The following is a 26,715-nucleotide window of genomic DNA, read 5'->3' as shown; positions in this document are numbered from 1 at the left end:
AACAATGCAGAGAGAATCTAATAACATGTGTAGGAAAAAAATTGAATGCAATAGCAAATTTAATATCTCATTGGATCAAAAGAGACGAAATTTTAAATTTGTGTGCAAAGATAAAAAATAAATGTTAATGCAAAACTTCACTTTTAGGTATTTTATCAATTTAACAGAATGGTTATATTTCTAAATTAATTTTGTTTCGTTTTTAAAAGTAGTAGTCTGTACCATTTATATTTTTCTTTGAATTCTTTCCTAAAGAGGATAACGCAGAAAATTCAAAAATTCACAGGAGAATTTATTAAATTTAAAAAATTTAGAAATTTTTAGAACGCACAGAAGACAAGATGTGTCACGATAATGCAACAGAAATCCAAATTCGAATTTCTACGATCTCTATCGTTTTGCGAATTTTAAACACTTGCACTTCCGAACCGACACGAATTTCAATATGGTACGAAAGTAAGAAAGAATTCGTTCTACGTTCTTCTTTTTCCGGATGATCGAGGCTTTCCATTTTCCGAGAGGCAATCGATCATCCGTGCGAGATATATCGATCTTCGTTTCGCTTGGCGTATCCCCGTGCAAAGCTGATAGATCATTAAGCCTTGCCTCTCGTTCGTTCCGATGTACTCGCACGGCTCCTGGTACTACGCCACACGATTTCAGCTGTCCAATTTCATATTCGCACCAGCATCAGATATAGATAGCCGCACACACAAAGCTGCACCAGCGTCTTGGTAGTGCATTCCTGTGCAAGAGCACGTGGGGAGTGCACATCTATTTTAGAACACGAACTTGAACTTAGAGACTCGTTACGACGCGCGGACTCGTAAAGGATGATCAGGAAATTGGCAATTAGAGACGAGAGCAAAAAGTTCAATTCGTTCGTTTTGACCACGAGAACGGCGAGGAAATTAATTTTAAGGATTTCCGTCGGTTTCCTCTATGCATTATGATATATCGGCTGATAGAATCGTTTAATTGAATTTTTCAAAAGGACAAAAGGACAAGATGATAATCTGCTCAAAAGAGCTTCAGTTTTCACCGTCATATTATTCTGGAAGTTCTCTTCAGAAAATATTCTCGTTATTATATGTGATACGATATTTCTAAGATAATTTCAAATTAAAAGTGTTTTATAAATGCCATAAACGCAGCGATTTTTGTTGCAGAAAGATAAATTTTTAGAGAAAATTATTATTGTATATAAATTAATCTATTTTATTAACTATTAATTTATTAATTATATTATATAAGTCTTTAATTAGTGTTATTTCTAATGTTATTCCTTTATAGTGCTTACATTCATTTTGGATTTTGTAATATTTTACAATTTTTTTTAACGAAATTTTTCTACATCTCACAGAAAAGAAGAATTTAACAAATTTTTAAAACATACGTGTGTATTTACGTGCGTACTCAATGTAATTATAACGGAAACTTTGATGCGAAAAAATTAAATATGCATCATGCGTTACTCGTATATTGAGTGGAAAAATCATAAAATACACATATTTTGATCGAACAAGTAATTTCTCTTAGTAGTAATTATTGATTATGATTAAATAACTTTCTCTTTTGTATTTAATAAAAAATTGCCCAAAAAAGCATCTCACTATAACAGGCGAATAACATAAGAACTGTAACTTAATATCATTGAATTTTGTTAAACGTTTTAATAATATTCTCGCTTTTTTTAATTATACAAATAATTAATTATACAAATTGTAATATTATATAAATATTAAATGATATAATATATATTAATCAGTTTGTTTTATTAAAATGCAATAATTTCTTATATAAATATATAGTTTTAATAAGTTCTATTTGTCAAATTATTTAATATAAAAAGATATGTAAAAATTGGACAATTTTAAACATCATCTTGTTTTACAATTTCACAATTAACGGAATAATTTATAGAAAACTACTATAATGTCATCAGCCATTTTTCTGTCATTTTAACCCAGAAAAATACAAATACTTTGCGATTTCTTTCTCACATCGCGATTTGATTAAGGTCATTTCTGAGTGCAACTTCATTTCCGATTGTCTGTAAAGCTGGTACGAGAACAGCACGAAACGCATGCAAAGATGCGCAGCTCCGATAGATCTATAAGATAAGACGATTCGTAGTCCGCACATCTGTGCCGAATACAATAGTATTCAAGTATAGAGTAGGTGTGTACCAGGTACTATGCAGGTATAAAAGCGTGATTTGAGCACGTCGAAGCTGTCAGTATACGTGTAACAATTAAACGAACAATTTCCTCGAATCGCAATTCGCCTGTTACAAATCTAGCCTGTTATAATCTATTGAAGAATTTTTAGTATATTGATATTTTTTGGTACATTGATACAGAATATATTATTTCTTACGTTATATATTTATTAATTTCAGAATTTTTATTCCTTAATTGTATATTGATTGATTAATCCCTTTAAAAAGTTTACCACTCAAACAATTAGTTTAATAACTACATTTAAAAAATTATAATAACTGTAAATGATTTAAACATTCAGAAATTAATCTAAATTTAAACAATATAAAAATTGTAAACATGTGAGAAGAGTATTGAATACGGATGACTGGATTAAAATTAGATTAAACTACTTTCAAATTAAGAACTTGCAAAAATAGATCTCTTTTGAATTGAAAGATTTTAACGATGATTAACAAGCGTGATAAGTAAGATTAGTCAATGTAACAATTTAATCGGCAAAGTTGTGTTCTCTTTTTGAGCCACCCTATGTAGGTACTCGGGCGCAGAGGTGCTAAGCTGAGTCAGCGGGGGTGTTAGTTAGGGTTATTATTTCTTGCCGCCCATTTGAGGGTAGTCTGTCAGTTATCGCAAGTCAATGAAAGTACAAACAACAAACATTCTTATCTTTATAGACAAACGTGACTCGATTAAATTCCAAATTTATCCAAATAATTATTTAAATAAACATATAAACAAGTGTCTAATAATTAAACACACAATTTTATTTACTTTTTTATATTATTACTTTATGATATAAATTACTCTAAGAAGTGTTCATAAAATACATACACATATATAAACTGACACATGTTATGTAAGTATATGTTAATATAACTCTTAAAAATAAAAGTAAAAATATATAAAATATAAGCTATATTTTTATAATTAAAATGTTTAAAATAATTCTGAAGAGATAATATATTTTTTAAATACTTATATCAATTAAGTAGAGTAAGATAAGAATACTAATTTCGACATAAAACAAAGCAATCAATGTTAGTTGTAATAATGTAATAAATTTACACAAAATAGTTTTGAAATTTGTTTATTTTATCAATTAATATTCCCATTTAAATTATCGATATATTAAAAATTAATGTATGGAAACTTCACATATTTAAATTTTTACGCGCGGGCGTTGAAACCTAGCATTGATTAGAAAGCCACTGGAAGAAACTATAGGCAAGGCACGTTATTTTTCCTGCATTCCGTCTTCGGCAGGCAAAATGAGAAAACGCGAGATCACCGCAGCGAGTGAATCGACGCGTTTTTGCGGAAGTCACGCCGGTTAAGAAACGACCGCTGAATGAAAACGAATGGAATTTATGGGCCGTCGAGCTGCGTCAGGCTGTGGATCATAAATCTGACGCGTGAAGCGGAAGAAAACATATATCTTCCGGAACGAAGAAATGTGTCGATGAACGAACGCAACATGTGATCGTTGATATAAAAAAATAATTACCGTGATGTCCAGCAGCGATCTGTGTCTGCGTACGGTGATTTGTGATTTAAAATTCTTTAGACTGTGAGCGGCGACATGTACCTGAATTTAACTCTTAAATAAGAAAATTATCTTAAATTACGAAAAATAAATTTAAAAAATGGCTGAATCAGACGTATCGGAAGAGAAGGAGATTGTTATGTCAAATGCGACAACCACCTGTGATAAGCGACATTGCAAGGAGATGCGAAAGGAGAAGTTACCCCCTTATTTACGAGATAGAGGTACGAAATTTCTAAAGAACAGGAAAAAATTTTTAAGTTAAAGAAAAATATTTTTCTCTATTTATTTTATACTATAATTGTTTAATTCTATTATATGCAGTCCATAATTATGTTCTAAATGTGCATATATTTAGGTACTTTTAATTATACTTTATTAAATGGACAAATAGAAATATTATACATAAAAAATATATTTTTTCTGCTTAAGAATTTTTTCTATAATCAAAGAAATAATTTAATATTATTAATTATTAGTTAAGAAAGTACTAACAATAAATTACAATTATTCCAAGATATTATATCCGAGTTATAAATGTATTAGTAATAATTTAAACTATGAAAATTAAATTGAAATATTTTTGTTGCTTCTTCTAATCTGAATGTATATTGTAATTTAATACCCAACTGTAGATACATATAGAAAGACTTAAGTTTTAAATCAAATTTCAAATTCCAATGCAAGTCAATATTCCGTGTTGAATTAAATTATTAATCGACTTCATCAGCTTTCTCTTTCCACCATTATTACGATAATTTTTATTTGTGTAAACCAATCACGAACTTAAATTTAACGAAGTATGAAAGAAGAGTGGCAATTACATCATACACAAGGTATTACTCACGTCTTTTTTGTAAATTAAATGTTTTTTCGGCTGTAAATAATACCATTGTAAACTAAGAGATTATCCACATGTATTGAGAGAATATATATCTCTCTTTATCCAATTAAATCTATTTTTCTTCTTTGCAATACACTTGAGTTAAAAGCATCATTATTTTTATACCTCTACACAAATTTAGTCTCAAGCAAAGTATAAAATAGTCAATTTAAAATTTCAAAGGATATTACTTACAGATAATAATTTACAATAATTACCATTTTATTTTCCCACGAAATTCTTTTATGCATATTATTTCTATTATTGTATTGTAATAATCTTTAATTAATGTATCTGTACATTTTTAGTATCTTGCATTGACATAAATTAAATTTTTAAATATACATCTTCAATACAATATTATACAAATTAATAATATTAACGTTAATTGTTCTTTTTGTTTCTTTATAATATTATAAATATTATTAAAAATTATATAAATATTTCTCTCTCATATTTATAAATGTATATACATGTATATAAATTTTATTACAATTTTCTAAAATAACTTTATAAAAAAATTAAAGTTAAAGTTAGAAATAATAAAAGTTCCAATAATTTTAGAAGATTTATTAAAATAATGCATATATAAACAGTTATAGATTATTTTTTATTCTCTTTATTGTAATACTTTTTGACTGTAATATGCATCTTTACTACAACTTTGACTTTTCCTCCCAAATGTGAGCTCGTTTGCCTCGTTAAGAAAATGGAACACAGAGTAAGGATGCAACTAGGTATAATTCTATGGAAACGTACGAACGTGTACACTGCAGGAACGTAAACGGTCGAATAGATCGATAGCTATGCCTTCTCGAGAGGCGCCTCACAAATGTAAATTAGGGGCGCGAATATATCGGGGTGTGCAATCGCCGAATGCAGATGGCCGTTCCGGCGCGAATTCGTAATCCGATATCTTGATTGCACGCGAACACGCGAGCGCTTTCGAGCTACGAAATAGTCGAAAGGCCGTTCTGAAAGATATATATGTTCTCGCAATCCGAAAATGGTCGATTACAGTAGCTTCTGTTTCCCCACTGATTTTTCTCTCGATATTTTATATTATGCGTCTACCTATAAAATCGAGCAAAAAGCCAGAAAACTTTTTTATATCACGCATATGCTCGCACGCAAACCAATTTTTATTTCACTAGTTTGTTTCAAAAAAGATTCCAAAATTCCCAAGTTAAAAAATGTGATAATAATCTTTGATATAAAAATAATTTTAATTGACGTAATTCTTAGTCAATTTAGTGGAAATTTAACTATTGGATTAAACGACGAATGGATTAAACGACAGAAATATCAAAAAGAGCTGAAAATGTAGAAGAAAAAATGATAATATGAAGTAAAATAAAATGTTAAAATGTTAAATATAATTTTCTTGCAAAATATGAAAATGCAGAGTGAAATAGAATTATTTATATAATTTATTTTTATGGAATCCTTGTAAAATTTTTTATATATAAAACTTTATGAATTACTTTTATTTTAAAAAGAATAAAAAATTGCGTAATAAATTTTTATTTTCTTTTCTACGCGTTATCTTTTTCTTAATTATGTTGTTACAATTGAATATCAAAATAGCAATTATATTTTTATTTTAACTGCTTCAAGCATTGCTTTAATACAGCCTAACTAATTTAATTGAAAACCTTGTACGATTGGCATTCTCAGACATTCCCTTATTAGTTTTCTGTCAGATTTATCAAGGCTTTGCCGTAACAATCGATCAACTTATCTAAACTATTCTGAGAAAACAAGAACCTTGCCCCCCAAAATTTACCCTAACTTACCCTTGTATACTTCCTGCTGTTATACCCGACATACACGCGAGAAGTCTAAAGAGCCAAGCACATTCATCGTACTTGTGTGTAAACAGAATTGCGTTAAACTTCACCGTCTCCTCTAAAGCACTCACTAACAGAGAAATACGAGAACACAAGAACTTGGATAACTTCAACCTGCTATGTCTAACCAAATGCAACATGCGTAACTAATGTTTTAATTATTTCTCATTTACTAAACAGAAAACTTTAAATAAACCTTCAAGCTTTATCAAAGCCTTGATTTTATCTTTTATGTTCTTAAACTTTATGATAATATTAACTTTAACATTAATATGTAATAATATATGCATATTAAAAAAAAATAGAAGTCACACACAAATATGACAAGCTTAATTAAAAAAATTAAATATTACAAAAATTAAAGTTCTACAACTTTTTTCTGCTTTTCTTACTTTTCTTACTTTTTGCTTGCTTCTTTTTCCTCTTTACGCTTTTCTATATTTTCATTATCTTTTCTTTTCCATATATTTTTCACATTTTTTATTTCCGTCTTATTGTTATCTTTAAATTCATTTATCCATTATTTTCTTTATCCCTTTTTTCTAATGCCTTTTTTTTCAGCTATCTTTTTTTATTTTTTTGTTTTGTTTTTTATTTTCTTTTTTCTTGATTATAATCTCCAAATAATTTTTATAATTATACGCCATACGACCACACTAGTGAACTCACCTGCGCTCAAATTCCAATTTGGAGTGCGAGCATAGCAAATAGACATTAATAGGGCATGTCTATGTCTCGTTCTCAGCCAGCGTGTTTCCTTTCGGACATTCGAATTGACACCTTCCGTGCACAATCAATCTCAACGCTTCGGCACGACGTATTTCGTGAAATGCCTGCACGCATAAGCACCTATCAGATCCTATATAAAGGAACGTGCGGATTCCGGCACAATCTCAATTGATATCCGATATTCTACCGGCGTGGTACCATCGGGTGACAACTGGCTGCGGAGAGTTACCAGAGAGTCACTTTCGTCGACGAAATCATTTCTTGTACTTCAATACTCGTATCGTATTTCTTGTGTATATTATGGGTACCGAAAAGTAGGAAAGTAGTAGAGTTGAATGCAATAAATTAATTATAATTATAAAATTATTAATTACAAAGGAAATTATTCATATTATGTTATTTAAAAGTTAATAATAAAAAGAAAAAAGATATATACGGAATAGTTAATTATTAATTTATTATTATTAAAATGTTTAATTATTAATTTCAGTTAATATTTCTGCATATAATGAGCTAACTCATGAGCTTACTTACTAATGTTTTATTTAATAATAACTATTTTAAAAATATACTCCCGATAATTCTTAATTCTAATTCTTTCTAATTCTTTCTCTCTTAGTAGATATAACATTATAAAATTATCCTTGTGTTTTCGGTATTCTTAATATCATAGTGAGGATACGAAAATGTTGCTATCTACTCGAGCAGCTCGATACGCTGCTCTTATGGCGGAACCTGACGAGCTTTATCCAGGTGTAAAAAGATATTTAATAGTTTTAAAACTTTACTTTATTTCTTATAAACTAATAATTTTCTTGGATTGTATTTCAGAAAGAATACTCTATCCACGTAATACAAGAGCTCTACCAAAAACACCCGTGGTCGGTGGCCAACCTATCGAAGAAGAAACGTGCATGGTAGTTTTAAAATATATAAATTATTATATAATAGACGTAATAAGAAACTTTATGCACAAAATCTTTGATTACATAACAATTATATAAAAAATTAGGCTCAATCAAAAATTTAATCTATAAAAATTATACTTTTTTTGCTATTATTATAGACTTTAAGGACATTGGTCTTTGGGTCTTGCGCGAGTCCGCCAAAAGCCGAATGGGCAAGAACCGGACTGACCTTACGACCATATGGACAAAGTTTGGCTTTTGGATTGAGAACGCCCAGAAACACAACGAGAAGCCTTGTCACCGCAGTGCAAGCTGTCATGCTGAAGCACTTTTTGTTCAAGTGCGACAGACAAGACTTACGTGCAAATTCTGAGACGTAGGTGCCTTTATACAAAGCGCATATATTAGTTTATCGTTATTTATGTAAATTAACTATCTGTGTTGGAATCTTTAAATAATACATTAAAAGAACGACAATAATCTAATAAAAATATTATTAAGTAAGTAATTATTTTTAAAAATATTATTAAGTAAGTAATTATAGAATCATGATTTAATTAAAGAAAATTTTTTCTAAATGCAGCTTGCTAAAACCTTCGTACGATCGACAGATTGAAGTATTGACCTCTGCAATATCAGAAATTATCTGGCGTTGTGCCGGTGGTTTTTCGGTTCCCACATGTCCAAATGTTGTTAGTAGCATTGTGCCAAAGGCCATAGTGGCTTTGCCGCAGGACACACCATATATTCAACATAGTGTGCAGTATTTTCAAGACGGATTAACAGAAACGGTATATATTTTATATTAATATCTTATACAAAAATTGAACAAGTCAGATATATATTATATATATATATATATATATATATATATAAATCGTTTAATTTTTGTTTCAGTATCAAGTTTTAATATTTTTCTTTAATTATTTAATTATAAATAGTATACTTTTTGTATTAAATAAAGAAGAATAAAAAATTTAAATTTTAATTGAGGAGCTAATTGGCGAAATTAACATTTTCTTGTAATGAAACAATTTAGTTATGCACCGATGCATACTCCGTTTCTATCACATCAACGAGTAGTGAAATCCAAGCTTTCTCGTTTAATTAATTTGCGACGAAACAGAATATATATCAAATTATAACGTTGGTATTTTGCCAAATATGTTAGCGAGTAATCTCGAAATCGTGCGATGTATCATTGTCCATATGATTGACAATCCTAGTTTCTAAGACGTTATCAGATTCAAGTACATACTTCTTAAAAGATTGTTTCATATCGTAGCTACATCTTTTCGAGTTCAATTCCTTGGAGGATCTTGAGATATTTGTCAAGAGATACTTGTACCTAGTAAGTATTTACATAAGGAAACTAAGGGAAACTATAGTACTTGACGGATGAATATCAGGCATTATATAGACATTATACAGATGCTATCAGACATTGTTTAAATGAAGAAATCTTATATTTCTATATAAAATTCACATCTAAAAATAGTTTTTTTTATCAAAGTTATTATAAAATTAATTTTTTTTACTTATATAAAATTAAGAATAAGTATAAAATTTTATTATCTAGAATTAATTAAGATTTATTATAATCTTTGCATCTTCAGTTTCATGATGAAGGTGGGCCTGGCGCGAAATTACTTTTATACAGCGCAGTGCTTTCAAGAGGTCTCTCAAAGTAAGATGTTTCTTTCCTGCATCCCTCTTATCATTTTGTTACAAATCGAAAGCAAATTGCTTTAATTAGATGAATTACTTTGATTAATATATATTCAAATATATATAAAATAAATAAAATACGTAATATTTTTATAATTAAAAAAAATGACAAAATATTTTAGAATTCGAAACGATTTGGAAGATCCCAAGGCTTCAATTCTCGGTGGATGTTCGGAAGAAGGACCGATCAGTATCATCGTCTTCGTTTTAACCGGTCGTGCTTCGCCGCATCTTCATAACGGGGTCCTCCATGTTGGTGATGAAAATACATATGTAAGCCTGTAATAATTTAATTCTTTCAGAGATAATTATTTATTTCATGCTAATTTAACGTAATTAAATGAAAATAAGGCGGTACCGCAATGGGGCGTTCTCATGAGAAGTGAAGTAGGATTCTTAGTATACGAGAATGATAGCAATATAAGCAAACAACCCGGTTCTCGATTGAAGACACCTAGTCTACCGATATGGGTGACTCTTTGTCTCGGTCATCATGGTGTACTTTTCAACACAAATCGAGAATTATTGAGGAACTATCACGCCGAGCGACGGTATGTATTAAGTAATTTCATTTACTCGGATGTATGAGTTTACGTTTTAATTTTATTTTTTAATAACAACTTTTTTATCTATTATCAATAGAATTTTACTTCTTTATTATATTTATAAATAAAAAAAGAGCTGTTGTGTAAATTATACACTTAAAGAAAATGTATGTAAGTTTAAACGTTAGTTTAAAATTTCTTTCTAAATGTAAATGCGTAAATCGTGTCCGACTTTTTCTTGTCTAAAGGTCTAAAAGGAAATATCATCTAATTTGCATATGTTAAAAGGTTCGAGATTCAATATTTCACCTGCGGTGGCAGTCACGCTACGATGACGGTGGATACTAGGGCAAACGAGGCTTCCGGGGGATCAGATGCTGCAACAATGGAAGCCGCGGATATCGCCGCGACACCGTTAGAGAAACTTATTCGATCCAAGTTAGTATTATTTAACAAACATGAATTTTATTTAGGTACCTTTTACACTTCCTTGTTCCACCAGGATTTTATATTAGTGTCACTTTATATAAAGTCATACGCTATACTATACTATTTTAATAAATAATTTTATTATCAATTTTGACATATGCCTGCATATTCTTCACGCTCAATATAAAGCTTCACACTTCAAATAGTTTCATTTAAATAGCTTATTTATCTTTTCTATCCATATCTTAAAAAGCTTTTTGCGAGGAAAGGATTATTATTGTCTCCCTAAGATTACTATTGTCTTCTTGATTGCAAAATACACGTGATATCTGTGGGATCGTTCGAGCGTTACCTCAAACAGCGCAGAATTCAAGGTATCACCTCTTCCACTTATTGTTCCACGCTGCACCAAAGGTGGCAGGATGCTCTAATACAATGGAACGGAACACCGGTGATGTGAGGGATACGAAAGGATGACGACCAGACCCGTTCTTCCGTGTTAAGCCGCATATCCGTCATTCCGCGTTACTGCTGTGCTAATCGATCAAACGTTTATCGATCGCACGCTTATCTCAATAAAAGCTTTTAATTATTGTTAATGACGTAAATCTACGTGGAAATATCGCAATGTCAGATAATTTTAAAACGTGTGATAATATAATCCTGGCGCTTTCTTAGATAGTACAGCAGGCATTTATATGATGGCCAAAAAGCTTTGCTACTTTGTGAAATATTTCAATTGTCAATAAATGAACTATGTTAATGAATTATCTTATCTTATACGAGTTGTATTATAAGAAAATATTCTTTCCTACACATACACATTTTTTTCCAATTATTGTTGATATAATACTTATATATAATCGATATTTTGTTTCTTTAGGATTAGGAAAATATGTTCTTATTTTTAAAAAATTTAGTTTTATATTTTATGGAAATATACATAAAATCAGATGTACATACAAATTAAAACATATAAAAGTTAAAATAACTTAAATTTACTATTAAATCATCTTTAGAAAGAAAGAAGAAAGAGAGACAGAATGCTGACATGAATATTCACATATCAGTCAAGAACGAATACTCGAGTGTACCGTTCAATCAACGATGAACAAACTTTTACCGAAGCTGCCACGCGATCGCGTGGAAAACAGTATGTTTTCTTTGACTCATGTACATATACAGGAATAATATACAAGCTGATTTTAATTTAGAGATACAATACCGTTAACAATTTTAGACGTAATATTTTTTTTGTAAGATATTAAAATATATTATTTAATTAACTTTCTGATGAAAAAATATTAACGATTTAAAAAAATTGTTTAATAAAAGATATACAAAGGCAAAACTCTTTTTTTTTCGGATGGAAAAAATGTAGGTAGTAATAAAATCACCAATAGCAATATTTTTAGAAATATTTTTAACAATTAAATAACATGACTAACAGTTTTATGAAATCGAATAATCTGCTAGAAATTGATCATAAATTGTGTTGTAATAGCCACGTATTCGAGAACGTTTGTAATAATTGAGCATTTTCGAAAATAGTTAATAAATTGCGTGTTTCGATTGTGTCTGGCAGTGGACGCACCGTTAGCGAGTCATTCTGTGTAAATCGCAGACAATTGTAGAAACTGGTTCAAAGTGGAAAGGACTTAAGATGGGGAGGCCGATGTTTATTAACTGCAAGCACCGTGCATAATAAAAGTCATTTTTCCCATGGGGGGTACGAGGAGAGAGGACAAGGCGGTACGCCTGCAATTTCACAGACCGATGATCCGCGAGGGACGTCGTCGCGATGCCATAAGCGAATCGCGGCGCCCGCAACATGGATTTCGTTCCACTTGCCCTCGACCATTTCTCACGACATTAAATCGCGAGCTGCCGAGGGGAACGAGATACGCTACTCGTATTGCCGAAAAAAATTGCGTGCTCACGCAATTGTTAGTCATTTCTTGATTACGTGATTCGTTATTCGTTGCTGACAATTCGCAATACTGACAATCTCATATTCGTTATGTGATTAAAGTTAAGGAGAAGCCAAAAAGTTAAGAAGAGGAGACGGTATGAAAAACGTTAACGACGTTGTGCCAGGTCAGGGAATCGGAGCTTGAATTATTATTTCTAAAGTACCGCTATTTTCAATTAGACATAACTATAGTCAATTAATATTTTTTTTAAACAACTATATTAAAATTATTGCTGAATTATTACTGAAATATAGAGCTATTTTTTATTTATCTCTTTTATTATTAATTAAAAAACGCTACTTTTCCTTTACTCGGTTTATATATATATATATATATATATACATATATATATTAATTTTTATTTTTGTTATATCGCTTTATTCTTATTCATGTAGCATTGATATTAATCTTAACAGCTAAGTTTCGCTGTTGAGAAAGTTTTCTTCGAGGAAAGACCGGAAATCCTCGCGCTCCCGTCTCTGCCCCGGTAAGGTCGAGGCATCTCCGAAGGGCCCCAAAGATAGGGGTCAGTTACACATTCGTTGTACACATTCGTTGGAGCGCACGCATATGCATCGCACCCGTTCCCCCATCATATATGAAAGCAAACACCTGTTCGCGATGTGGTTCAAGTGGACGTTTCTGTTGGTTGCCGCGGTCCCCCCTTCCTGACAATGGGGAGCCGACTGCCACTCCAGGCGCTTTGCACGACGGCTCCGTTTTGTAGTAAAGAGTTCTACAGCCCTACAGCGCGGTAGTCATAGTCGAGTTTGATCCAGGTCGATCACGATAGTGCACGGAGTGTAAAGTGCGATGTATATAGTGTACATTAAAACTGGAGCGAAAAGATAAAATAGCTAAGTGCAATAAAATTTAAAATAAATTCTGAAATAAATTCCTAAAAAAGAGAGATTTGGAAATAATTCAAAAAATAAAAAAAAAACCACTTCGCGAGTGTAAAAAGTAAGTAATCTTTTGCAAACAAGATCGAATCGTCGTAAAGATGTGAAGATTAAAAAGTACATAAATTATGAACAGAAGTTTAAGTAAAATCTAAGTTTTATTTATAAGATATAAAAAAGATTAAATTTTTTGCTTGAATTAAACACAAGGATTGATCAATTTGTAAAATAAAATCAGAAAATATATGCTCATGCTTTGTTATATGCATGAAGAAAAGTGAGTTATAAGACCGTCTGGCTTATAGCGATCGATAAAGTCTACCGAGGGTGTAATTCGTAAGCCCTTTGTTATAAAGGGCGGTGGCTAAATGTACGGTGGATCAGAGAAGATCAGCAGTCTGCAGAATTTACATTACTAATGAGGAATTAATGCTGTGAAAGAGATCTCTTGCCTTCGCAAACGACGTTGACGTAGATATATGGGCAACGCGCTTCTTTCGAGCACATTTTGTGGTGAGTATCTGCACTTACTAATATTTAATTTTATTTTAAAAAACCGTTTTACATAAAAATACTTAATAAAAACTTAATAAAAACATTTTGTTTAACAATAATTAAAAATATATATAATTTATAATAATAATTAAATAAAATACAATTCATTATAATGATAAATCATAATTATAAAATACAAATAATAATAATTATAAAATATAAAAATTAATATTGTTATAAAATTAATTACAATACATATATACACGCATGTATTGATAGAAATACATTTTAGGATGAAAGAGAGCATATTAAATATGAAACTTTTATTACTATTTACATAGACATCAGAATTCTGTTTTTTTTCTCTCTAAAAGAGAGGGAGAATTTTTAATAATCAAACATTTTTTTAGCAAGGATAAAAATAAAAAAACAAATACATGCATTTTTGAAAGTGAGAAATGTCATATAACTTTTGCTTTCATATTTATTACACAGTTTAATCAAACACAAGATATAATGTAATATGATTGAGCACGATCGTGACAAATCGTGACAAATTTAAATAAACATTTAAATATTATTGTGTTAAATTAAACATTGCTTCAGTATAATTACAACATAATAAAGTAAACATGCACATAATTTTGCATTTGTTAATTTCGTAATACACTAACAAATTAATCATGAACTGATAAAATAAAATAATTGTTCAATGATTCAAGTTGCCCGGATTACCAATTTCCGTGATACAGGGACCAATGATATTTTTATATCATTACAGTTATCTGTTGGAGCCGAGGCCGGAGGCCTTTACGCCGGTTGCCCATCGCATTGCGTTTCAATTTACGGTTCGTGAATTTAAGCAGTACTGCGCCCCATATAGCCGACGTATCCGGCTGATATTTTCCGTATAAATTTCCTTGTCTACAGGCGCTGTTGCGAAAAATTTTCTACCCTTTTTTTCTCTATTATACGATATATATTTTCACCACCCTTTCAACTATTTCTATTCTGTTATAGAAAAATGTTCCACAAAATTCAACAGGGTTAGCAAAAAATTATACAAAATATTTTAAATAAAAATAGAAAATATTTTAGGAGTAAAATCAGCGTGTAAATATGAATTTAAATAGAATACTATACAGATATCACACACACGACACACAGATATAAGAGTACTAATGAATATTAACATATAAATTCAATGTACTTTTTATTTTAATTATTGCAGACATTGTGTGAATATAAATATGAATATCATAATATAGAAAAACAAAAGAATAATATTAAGACAGCATTTTGTATTATTACAATATTAACAACTTAAATATTATTTAAAACTTATTATTTATACTGTGTTTAAAATCGAGTGTCATTACATTATTTATTAAAAGTTAAATATTATTAAATTTATTTAAAACTAAATAGTATTTAAAATATAAATATCTAAATGTAAAATAAATTAACTAACTAAACTTATTTTCTATATGAAATTAATTTGTCGGAAAACAATATTGCATCTTTTATTTTTCCAATATCTTTATTATATTTTATTTCATGATAAAATTAAAATTATCATGTTACATTTACATGTAACTAATAAAATGTCTCTGCTATCTGTCCATTCATCACCAAGTATTATGAACGGCAAAATGTAAAAGTAAATGATCGTACTTTCTCTATTAACAAATTGAAGAAATCTACTGCCATTCTTGCCATTCATTTTTAAGAAGAAATCTTATAACTTTAATATTTTGTTCAAAGCGATCATCAATTTTCCAACATGACGTCATAAAAGAAATATACCATTTACACGAAAGGCGAGAGTGCAAGGTATTAAAAGCTATCTCCAGCAATAATTCGCACGAGTCATCCTAGCCCTGATGAGACGCGCAGTCCTACATAGTCATAGTTCCACGTAATAAAAGAGTTTCTCTGCATGCTTTCTAACCATGCGTTATGCTCGTATTGCAAACATATTTCGTCGTTGAACGAGATGGTCATTCGCTTAGTGTTCATGTCCTTACATTTGTCTGCTAACACGATGACAAACTCGATTGCACGTTACTCAAATACTAAATTATTACGTTTAATGGCATGTTCAAGTGTTATCTCATCGAGAGATGAAACAAATGTCGAAAGATTTTACATTGTTTTGTTTATTAGACCAATATGAAAAACATTATCTTTTTTTTAAGAAAATATTTTTGAAAAATGATTTTTAATATTATTTCTCTAGTAATATTAAAAAGCCTCGGAGGAAGAGAAAGGAAGAGAAAGAGAGAAATATTTAAAAGCCGAATAAATATCTCAAACTTTAACTTGTGGACTTTTAATTTTACAAATTTTGTTTTATTTAAAGTTTCTATGTATGATTATCTTTTGATTATTATTACATTTTTTACAAAATTTAATTTTCATTAAATACAGTTTTTGAATATTCTATTATTTTGCTTCATAATAACAGAATTAATTAATAAAATTGAATAATTATTTTTTTAATTAATGAAGAGTCGAAGAGAAAGAAAGAGAGAGAGAAGGAAATTATTACATACATATAAAAAAGAAAAAAATAAGTGAAAGAATTATGTAATAAAAGATAACAAAATTAATCTTACAATGTATAATGTAAAATTTTTGCACTTTCGCGACATTATGTCACGACATTATGTTATCTAATTAAATACTGCTGCACTATTTAAAAAATTAATATTGATATTAATTATGCAAATTTTGAATATATTCTGAAAAACAACTTACTTATTAACTATCGCAATAATTATATATATAATATACAAAATTTTATTAATAATAAATTAAAGTATATGTATGATTTCAAAATAATTTGAAAAAAAATTTAATTAATTAAAAATTTATGGATCTTTGCGAAGATAAATAGCTCATAATATCTCACACATAATCTTTTTACGAGATGAAACATTCCTTGACGAAAAGTAATAAAATCTTCATAATGATTCCGAGAAGACATTGCATAAGACGTTTCGAATACAGGAAGTGCTATTTCCATGAATATGATAAATCAAAATATCTTCAGAAAAATTTCATTCCCATGACCCATGAAAAATTAAAAGAAACTCACAGAAATTGCACTAACATGATGTGTAATCTCTCGTTATTCCTTATCGCTCCTGTCATTAATTTTTTTTTTTTTTTACAGATGTATCAGTCGACAGAATCGGTGGACGATGATCTTGAATTGCCATGGGACTAAACGTATTGAGCATCTTGCTGCTCCTTTGCTGCATGCTGCACGTCGGACAACGTAAGTATTTTTATATTATATATTGATGCCTACTTTCCGTGTCTTTGTCAAAATTCTGTAAGATTTAAAAAATTTATTTAATTTGTAAGATCCAATTTCTTTGTTTGAGTACAATATGACTTGTGTACAATATAGTTTTTCAATATATCAAAAAGTTATTAGAAAAAAAAGTAAACAGAATAGAATTTTGACCAAAATAAAATTGGAAAGTATTGATTCAACTTTTTTTATGCTCTTTTATTCTTTTACCATTTCAATCTTTCACTCTTTCTATACTCTTTTATATTTTTTTTTGTTTACTACCCTTTCACTTCTTGAAAAATATCAATATAATAATCAAATTCAGTAAAAGATCGGATAAGTTTATAATTTACAAATTTTACTTTAAATGTGAAGCCACCTAAACCAAATTTTACAAATTATGTTGTATTTATTTCATTCGTTCACCAAACTTTCTATCTTATTTCTCCCTAAATTATTAATTCATCTCGCGTATTACGCGCATTACACAGAAGACTAGCGACTAGCGTCTGTGACATGAGTCGTATATACGAACTCATACAAATTTTTGCGGTCATTTTCGCGCACGATCGAACAACGCTCGCTTTTGCTAGAGAGAGGTCCTGTCTCTGTGCTAGGAAAGGAGTTTACGAAAGGCCAGCGCCGTAACGCTGCGCCGCCGACGATACGCCATGAGTTCGCCACGACCGGAATTCCGCTCCAGGGAAGCGCGCATATCTACCCTCTCGCATACGCGTTAAACAGCCCACGCATATATTCGCCTACGCATCCAACTCGCGTCCTTCGAGCACTCGAATTTCCACCAATCAACCGGGAAGGATAGACGAATAGATGATGCGACGTCTATTCGGATCTTTGTCAAATTATTTGGAGTGCAAATATCGAATGAGGCTGACCTTTTTCTGATTGCTATACAATCTCATTATCAGTAATAATGATATAAAAACGTCCAATTAAACTCGTAATATTAGCACACGTGTGCATGGAACTGCCATTTTGGAAATCACTATGAAATCACTTTTGATCCTTCCGATTTTATTTCTTGTTTTTATACTCGCTGTTTACTCATCATTAAAATTAAAAGAGTAACAGTAAATCTGAAAGCTCTTTAAAGCAAAATGTTAAATTATAGTATTACTAGAACTGATGTTTCGCACATTAAATGATTACATGTGATTATTATAATCGATATGTACATAGCGAACCTGGGAATCTCTAACGGCAATAGCTGTGATAGTCAAACGAGGCACAAAAGTGGCTATCGTGATTTATGCTGGCATTAGAGCAACTAAAGCACTATTGTTAGATAAATGGCTTCACCGTCTCTTCTGTGTTCTTTATACAACGTAATTTATCTAATTATTATATGTAAGAGAATAATAATAACACATACATGATAATCTTTACCTAATGTATCACACATGTCAAGTTTTACTTTCTAAATTTTACTTTATTAATTTTTCTCTAAAAGTAATTATATTTTCTTTACTTTCTAAAATAATAATCTTGTCAGAAGAAAGTATTGTAAAAAGTATTCGTTGGTAGAAAAAGATATTAGTTTTTTTAAATTTACTTGTAATATTTTACAGAAATGTCAGAAATATATTTATATTTATATTTTTATATATAGTAATTTTGTAAATATTTTGTATTTTATATTCTTACAATATTTTATTTTTTAATGTGAGTAATCTTGCCTTAACATTCCTGCTACGCTCTAGATTACAAAATTACATTACGTTTACGGTAAAATTATTCGCGTTACCGCGCAGGATCGTTTGAACTCATTAAAACAGCTGCAATTAATAACTGGATAGTGAGTAAAAAAGTACTAACAGCATAACATTACCTGTGTCTACCTGTGTATATAATGGTTATCTACTATTACAAGCAATGAATACAATAGACTTATCTTCTTGCATGTCATTTATACTTAAAAGCACAAAAGTGCATGCTTTCTTGCTGTTAAGAATCTCATAAAATAGATATCATTGCACGGTAATGTGATCCTTATTTTATAAAATAGTCTGAGAAAAGAGAAGCTGAGGAAACTTTTAATGATTACTTAAATACCCAAAAACATATATATCTTACATATATGTACATTATATATATATATATATATATATATATTTTTAATAGATTAATTTTTTAAAAAATTTATATCTCTTTTTTAATAAAATTAATTTTTAATAAAAACACAAATATTTTTGAAGATTTTTTTATTTTTGCAAATCTTATCCAAGCATCTATTTTATCTTAATTAGTACCTGTATGTTTTTTAGAATACATATTATCTTGAAATACAATTCTTAAATTGGAATAAAGAATCGATTATTTGAATCGCTAAATATATGTTTTTATCAATGGACAGTCCGTTAAATTTGTATTGATTTTATACCGTTACAATCAGACAGAGTTTCTCACAAAATCATTATCCCACGGTCTTCTATCATCATGAAACTTTTGTGCAGCCCACCGAAAACCGGTTGTGCGATTTCGACCGGAAACTTCGGTAGACCCAACGGCACTAATTCGACCTACAGGAACCACTTTTTCAAGCAATATTTTTTTCAGACCTACAGTATTTTACACTTCGAACAATATCCTCTAAAATATTAATAATCGTTTTGTTAAATTGCCTGTTTTAGAGAGAGAAAAAAGATTTAATGTATATAAAAATATAATATGCTGTGAACATAAATCTCAATAAGTTTATGTAACAATAAAACTCTTTTTTGTTACAAAAAATTATTAAGACTGAAAGACTGCTTCTTATAACAAGCAGATCTAAATTTATATCCAAATGTGCAATCCTTTTTTTTTTTAACAACAAGATGACTCTGCATCTTCTCTCCTCCGCTCTAGAAACCGATTTCTTTTGTTCAAATGACATTTAGAATTTCTGATTCAGCAATAAACTATAGTTCATTGTACGTGTTAACAATCGCTCGCAAACTTTTCCAGTGATTCGAGACACGCGATGCTTTCTGGAAAATGGTGCTACCGCAGCGCATCTTTTTGTCAGCGAGGATCTGCCTGTTGGCGATACCGTAGGAGTCCTCGGAGTGCTAGGTGATCCTGGCTCGCAAGGTGACATCGAGCTGAGCTTGCAGGAGCATGACAGCCCCGTCACGTTCTCACCGTATTCGAAGAATTTAACTCTTATTAGACCTCTTGACAAGGAAGGTATCGAGGGACCAGCCAGTGTCTACATCAATGTTATCTGCGAGAAAAAACATACCTTAGATCCGGTAAGATTTTCGAAAGAATTATATTATAGTAAATGTCAAGAAAATGAAGAAAATATCTTTAAAATTACGCTATTAATGTTATTTTTGTTAAATTTTATTCATTGTCTTAAATATGAAACATATAAATGATAATCCAAAAATTTTATACATTTTCTTCTTTATTTATAAATGTTTTAACAAATTTGGTATAGAGAATTCTTTAACAAAATGTCAAATTTATTTTTAATGGTTTCAATTAGTTTTATGTAAGAATATTTAATATTCTTATAATTTCATTTCAAATATCTATAAAATACAATTTTATTTTTATTATTTAATTTTATTAAAGAACTAATTTTTCTTATTATTATTTCTTTTATCATTATTATTTTTTAATATTTAAAGGGTTTTATCATACCGGTAAACATTCGGGTAACCGACGCAAATGATAATTCACCGCAATTCGTGAATGCGCCTTATGTCCTGAATATTTCTGAGGTAAAAAAATTTTTTATGTTTTAATATAGCATATTTCTGTTATTTTAACATAATATGAATATTTCAGGTTACTGTTGTCGGCACAAGAGTTTTACAAGGAGTTCGAGCTATTGATGCTGATCAACCAGGACCATATTCCACTGTACAGTATGCAGTCTTACCAGGACCTCACTCGGTAATTTTTATGAAGACATTTAATTTTTATAAAAACATATAGTTTAATTATATTTCTTCTAATAATCTATTATATATAACACATCTATTATATATATATATATATATATATATATAGTCAAATATATTGTTAATTCTTATTCTCGCAGTGTTATTCATCAAAATATTATATAAAATATAATTTAATTATATATAATTTATAATATAATTTAGTTAAAATATTAAATAAATAATTATTCTTTCACACAGGATTACTTTGTTTTTGTGAATGCTTTGGAAGGCACTCTTGTATTAAGAAAATCATTGGATTATGAAACTCTCACTAACTTCTCCGTTGATATTCGTGCTCAAGTAAGTTTAATGATTATGTTTTAAAAAATTGGATATTAAAAGTATCATAAATTCTAAATTATATTATTATGTTGCAAATTTGACATAAAAATTATATTGCATAAAGATTAATATATCTAAAAAAGTTATTGCGTAGAAATTTCTCTTGTTAAAGTGTAGAAATCGGTCTCGGATTATTAAATTAACAAAATTTCTAAATAGAAGTTGTTCTTTTTATAAAACATGATCCGCGAAATCCGTAAACTAATAATAGGAATTGGTGAAAATATCGCAAATCGATCATAACGAGCTTGAATAAATTGATTTAAATGATCCATGCGTATCGATACGCAACAGTAAACAAGTGAAGATTATAGAGGATCTTGCTCGAACAATACTCTTTTTCTCACGCTATTATATTCTGGCTTCAATAATAGAAAGCCGAAAGTAAAAACTTTCTTTCCTAATGCAATTACATATAATGTAATAAAAAAGATAAAATTTTATAATGAAAAATTAATGTTAACTTTTATCAATAATTTAACAACAAATAATCTTTTTGACAGGATCAAGGTAGCCCACCTCGTTCATCAACAACAACATTACATGTTAACGTTGGCGATGCTGATGATCAAAATCCAGCTTTTTTAAACGATCAATATAAAGTCACTGTACCTCGTCATGTCAAAGGAGTAAGATTATTATTAGACTTATTTTTTAAATAAAGATCAGACCTAATTCTCATTTCGATCAGATTCAATTCTATATAAGAATATAAATAAAGAATTAAAAATTTTATAAAAATTAATTTATCGATTTTTAGAGGAAACCGTTAAGAGTAATACCTGCTGCGATAAAAGCCGTAGATCAAGATGTCGGCATAAATGCAGCAGTCCGATATACGATACAAGGTGGAATTTTACCTTTTCTGGATTTGAATCCTGAGACTGCTGAAATCGTCATGATTCGTTCGCTGCAGGACCACGAACTAATGACACCAGCGACTATTGTTATTAAGGTAGAAATATCAATCCATTTTAATTTTTGACACATTTAAAAATATAATCATAATGATATCATCCATTAAATATGCTACTCAAATAGGCTACTCAAATAAATAATGCGGATAGATATGCTCTTGCCACAGTTATTGTCTCGCGAGAAGATGCGGTTGGTCCAACAGCAGGTAAATAATACGTAAATATGATATAAATATGATTTTTTTCAATAAAAGTTAATTTTTATAGAATAATTTTTTTAATTTTACATATATATATTTATTTATTTATTTTATTATTTATATCAAAATTTAAATTGAATGCATGTCGTTGCATATGCAAATATCAAACGTCAATATAATGCTTAAAAAAATAATCGTAATAAATGGTAAATCGACCTATTATTGATTTATTTATCAAAAAGCTTAACCGATGCTTATTTTACGGATACTAGGTGGCCGATTACCCGTAAAATTTATGCTGAAGAATCATGAAACGAGTGTACCAGAGGACACGCCACCCGGTAGTGTTCTTCTAACGACGGGAGTTAACAAAGCCGATTCTGTAAGTAATGTAAAAATTTGCTTCAGCAATAAAAATACAAATAAATCATAATATAGTAGCGTAGTATAGCTTTTGATCCTAGAACTTAAAATTCTGGCTGGTGGGGCCTATGGAAGATTTAGAGAGATTCTCGATCACTAATTCCGGCGAGTTAATTCTCAAAGGCAATTTGGATTATGAGCGACGGATCCAGCACAGCTTTTTGGTTCACGTCACGGACGGATATCATGTACGTTAATATTTTTAAGTTATTTTTAAATTATTTCTTATTAAATTTATTATAATATTTATATATAATATATATGCATATATTATAAATTATAATATAAGATATATTTTATTATATGAACATGCAACACACACATATATATATATATATATATATATATATCACATATACACGTACAACATATAAATATATTTTCAGAATGATACGTCACGCGTGAACGTTTCAGTCGAAGATGTAAACGAATGGGAACCTCGATTCCGATATCCCCGATACGAATTTCACGCTCATTCCGCGAGAGAAGGCTCCGTCATAGGTAAATTTTCTTCTCATAGACTTAAATCAAAATTCAATTTTTATTACTTGATATTCAAAGAACACGTAATTTCTCAGGAAAATTAGAAACGGCTGATGGCGATAGAGGAGATAACATCAGTTTATCTCTCAAAGGACAAGATGCGAGGTATAAGATTATAGTTATATATAAATTCAATTACAGTTACATAAAAATATATTATACTTAAAAAAGATATACTTGATATTAATTCCAAAAAAAAAAAGATATTTTTACTAAAATAAGAATACATGTTTTCTATGCAAAGTGATTATAATTATTTTTAATTTTAATTATTTTAATTATTTTAATTTTAATTATTTTAATTAAATTACTTTCAGATCCTTCGAGATTAGAGGTAATGGAGAGCTGGTGCTAAGATCTTTAAGTTCATTTAACGGAACTTTGGCTCGATTTATGGCGATAGCTTCTGACACTGGAAAACCATCTAGGTATTTACAAGTACGATTATTTAATTTAATGTTAGTGATCACTCTCCAGATGTTAAAATCTACATTCGTTTGTGATTTCTTTAGATCCAGCACCGTTCCAGTCATCGTTCACGTACCAAATGGCGGTTCATTGCCGATTGCTGCGAGAGCTGCACCTGCTTGGCTCGGCAGTAGTATACTGTTAGTTGCAATATTCGGCGCAGTTTTGGGTCTTCTTGGTGTTGTTATACTCATTCTCATCCTTTACATTTACAAACAGTGAGTAAATATGTCGAACACAATTTACAATTACATAATAATAACATATTAACACACAGTAAAAAATATTTTGTATTTGTGTCAAAATCGAGCCTTGTTAAAATTTTTGTGTTAAATAATCTACATATTTACATGTAAATTTAACACATGTCTACTATGTTAACTGACCTTAATAAATATAAAATGTAAAATTATTAAAATGATTTAAGAAACGTGTTAAAATAACACAATTCGTACGTATTTATTCAATATGTTAAAATTTACACCAAAAAAAAATGTTGGTTTTACTCTATAACAGGAGTGGGGATGACTTGTTATTATTCTTTGTGTGGTTTTCGACACAGTCTCGAATTTTGACGCGTCTCGACATGTTATTTTATCATAAAAATTATGTTAATTGTAACACACAATTAACTTCAAGTTAAGAGTACATTTCTTTTTTCTTGAAATATTAACATAGTGTCGGTGTTACTATTTAACACATCCGTATTATGTTAAATTAACACAAAATTTTGAGTGGACCGTTTGGGACATGCGATTTATATTAAATTCAACACATCAATTTTTTCCAACAGTGTATTAATAGCATGTTATATTTACAAATATGATCATTACTGTTATGCATGACTCTCTAATTATGCTACGTTCTTCCAAATCTATTCTACGTTCTATTCTTTCGAATATTTCAAATCTTTAGTTTGCAACTAATAAAAAAATTTATAATAAAGAAAAGAGATACTTAAAAATAAATATCTAAAAACTTTTACTAAATTAAGAGAAAATGTATCGATATTGAAATAATACATGCTTAATTTTGATTTTTTTTTTTTTAAGCAAAAGGCCAAAAAGTGGTGGTTCGGTCAGCTCTGTGGGTACTGGATATCGCGAAAAATCACCGGTTCCCTCAGCTCTAAGTCCAACTCCGCAAGTGTTAGGTGCCAACGCTCTTCAGGACGTTTTGGAGGGCCCGCGAAATCGGCGTCATGATATCGACGGCAATGAAAATGATAATGTCGATAGTCGCAACGAGATTGATAATCCCGTTTTCGGAGAAACCAATGAGAGCTCATACAGCGCTACGATCAAAAGTTTGTTTCTATATTATAGAGCTCTAAATTGTATTATCAAAGATTTAAAAAAACATCCCTTCCTCATCTTTTATTAGGTATAGCTTCGGCAAGACAGTTACCGCTGTACACCAGGCATAAAGTGGCGCCTGCTCCAAATCCACCAGCTTTATCAGCTACTTCAAACATTCCCAATATCGGTGGGCTGGTGCAGAATATGAATGATTTGAGTGCTAGAACGAATCTGGATGCTGGATCCCACGACTCTTCCAATTATTCGGGAGACCCTCCAGATTCTCTGATGCCAGCGTGGCCTGCTAGTTCAGCTTTGCCAAGAATTAAAAAATTATCTTGGGACGATGACGATAGGGTGGGTAGTTATCTCGCAGAAGATTTATTTGCACACAATTTAATCAATAAATTCATTCAACCTTTTATCTAAATTTCGCAATGAATGACAAATATAAGGAAAAAGTTTTACAATATTTCATAAATTAATTTGATACAAATAGAAATTTTAAAGAATTTTGATAATTGTTAAACAAATTTTATTTATGTACGATTTAAATAACATTTCATATGTTACAATACCAACTATTTTTTAAAGAACACCACTGCACTTGACTACCGCAAGAACAATTACCAAGTTTGCTAGAAAAGACTTTATGCAATCCTAAACGGCAGATAAATGAGGAATGCAATAGAGACAAAAGTATTCATTATTTTCCAGACCGTGGATAGCGTCGAGGTCGCGGCGGAAACGCGAACCGGAGACAATCAAGCTGGCAACGAGAGGCTCAATCTCACTGTGTACTTCTAATGATTCATTATTTTGTAAATGGAACGAATGTCCAATACTGATGGCGGAAGACTGTTGTAAGCGCTGTTTGATCACACCAGTTAAATAAAATCTCGTTGATGTCGAAACGTTCTGTAAATGAACTTTAAAGCATCGTGACGCAGCGTGACCTTACACGCATGTTCGGTCCACAGAATATCTATGTTATCTGCGCAGTTAATTCTCATCATCCTGAATAGATTACATCCGTTATCTACATGATGTGACATCA

The 26,715-nt window shown here is 30.0% G+C and overlaps 2 protein-coding genes across 12 annotated transcripts; both read left to right on the top strand.

Annotated features, from left to right (window-relative positions):
* The first annotated feature begins 3,502 nt into the window (after positions 1 to 3,502).
* Positions 3,503 to 11,612, top strand: LOC105433792 (inactive ubiquitin carboxyl-terminal hydrolase MINDY-4B). 6 transcript variants are annotated; one of them, XM_089076278.1, is made up of 10 exons: positions 3,504 to 3,989; positions 8,059 to 8,144; positions 8,294 to 8,511; positions 8,719 to 8,926; positions 9,421 to 9,486; positions 9,752 to 9,822; positions 9,986 to 10,136; positions 10,215 to 10,414; positions 10,697 to 10,846; positions 11,128 to 11,612. In XM_089076278.1, the coding sequence occupies exons 1-10, from the start codon at positions 3,866 to 3,868 to the stop codon at positions 11,144 to 11,146; spliced, it is 1,293 nt and encodes a 430-aa protein (XP_088932404.1). In that variant the 5' UTR covers positions 3,504 to 3,865; the 3' UTR covers positions 11,147 to 11,612. The 6 variants fall into 6 exon arrangements, with proteins under 6 accessions (XP_088932401.1, XP_088932404.1, XP_011647536.2 ...); XM_011649234.3 differs by having other exon boundaries at positions 3,505 to 3,989; positions 11,252 to 11,612; XM_089076276.1 differs by lacking the exon at positions 3,504 to 3,989 and adding exons at positions 7,123 to 7,490; positions 7,901 to 7,980 and having other exon boundaries at positions 10,697 to 11,612.
* Positions 11,613 to 13,500: 1,888 nt separating this feature from the next.
* On the top strand, positions 13,501 to 26,572 carry Cad96Cb (protocadherin Fat 4-like Cad96Ca). 6 transcript variants are annotated; one of them, XM_089075849.1, is made up of 20 exons: positions 13,501 to 14,225; positions 14,989 to 15,055; positions 15,972 to 16,040; positions 17,386 to 17,490; positions 20,479 to 20,765; positions 21,150 to 21,242; positions 21,310 to 21,417; positions 21,666 to 21,767; positions 22,313 to 22,438; positions 22,570 to 22,764; positions 22,851 to 22,932; positions 23,199 to 23,308; positions 23,391 to 23,537; positions 23,736 to 23,850; positions 23,928 to 23,997; positions 24,210 to 24,320; positions 24,405 to 24,578; positions 25,413 to 25,666; positions 25,744 to 26,015; positions 26,376 to 26,572. In XM_089075849.1, exons 4-20 carry the CDS (start codon positions 17,430 to 17,432, stop codon positions 26,463 to 26,465), a joined length of 2,397 nt encoding a protein of 798 aa, XP_088931975.1. In that variant the 5' UTR covers positions 13,501 to 14,225; positions 14,989 to 15,055; positions 15,972 to 16,040; positions 17,386 to 17,429; the 3' UTR covers positions 26,466 to 26,572. The 6 variants fall into 6 exon arrangements, with proteins under 6 accessions (XP_088931975.1, XP_088931978.1, XP_088931977.1 ...); XM_089075852.1 differs by lacking the exon at positions 14,989 to 15,055; XM_089075851.1 differs by lacking the exon at positions 15,972 to 16,040.
* The last annotated feature ends 143 nt before the right edge of the window (positions 26,573 to 26,715 follow it).

The sequence above is a fragment of the Pogonomyrmex barbatus genome, unplaced genomic scaffold (assembly GCF_055798465.1).
Source record: "Pogonomyrmex barbatus isolate J1 unplaced genomic scaffold, ASM5579846v1 scaffold2, whole genome shotgun sequence".
Taxonomy (NCBI): domain Eukaryota; kingdom Metazoa; phylum Arthropoda; class Insecta; order Hymenoptera; family Formicidae; genus Pogonomyrmex; species Pogonomyrmex barbatus.
The sequence above is the reverse complement of the archived record's forward strand: the minus strand, read 5'-3'. Positions and strand labels throughout refer to the sequence as shown.

Excerpts from the sequence above, each read along its gene's own strand:
- LOC105433792 (XM_089076275.1), top strand. The coding sequence starts at position 3,866 with ATGGCTGAATCAGACGTATCGGAAGAGAAGGAGATTGTTATGTCAAAT. Across the intron at positions 3,990-8,058 it reads CCCTTATTTACGAGATAGAG|AAAGAATACTCTATCCACGT; the intron begins GTACGAAATTTC and ends ATTGTATTTCAG. Across the intron at positions 10,137-10,214 it reads TTGGTGATGAAAATACATAT|GCGGTACCGCAATGGGGCGT; the intron begins GTAAGCCTGTAA and ends AATGAAAATAAG.
- Cad96Cb (XM_089075852.1), top strand. The coding sequence starts at position 17,430 with ATGGGACTAAACGTATTGAGCATCTTGCTGCTCCTTTGCTGCATGCTG. Across the intron at positions 17,491-20,478 it reads CATGCTGCACGTCGGACAAC|TGATTCGAGACACGCGATGC; the intron begins GTAAGTATTTTT and ends AAACTTTTCCAG. Across the intron at positions 20,766-21,149 it reads AAAAACATACCTTAGATCCG|GGTTTTATCATACCGGTAAA; the intron begins GTAAGATTTTCG and ends TAATATTTAAAG.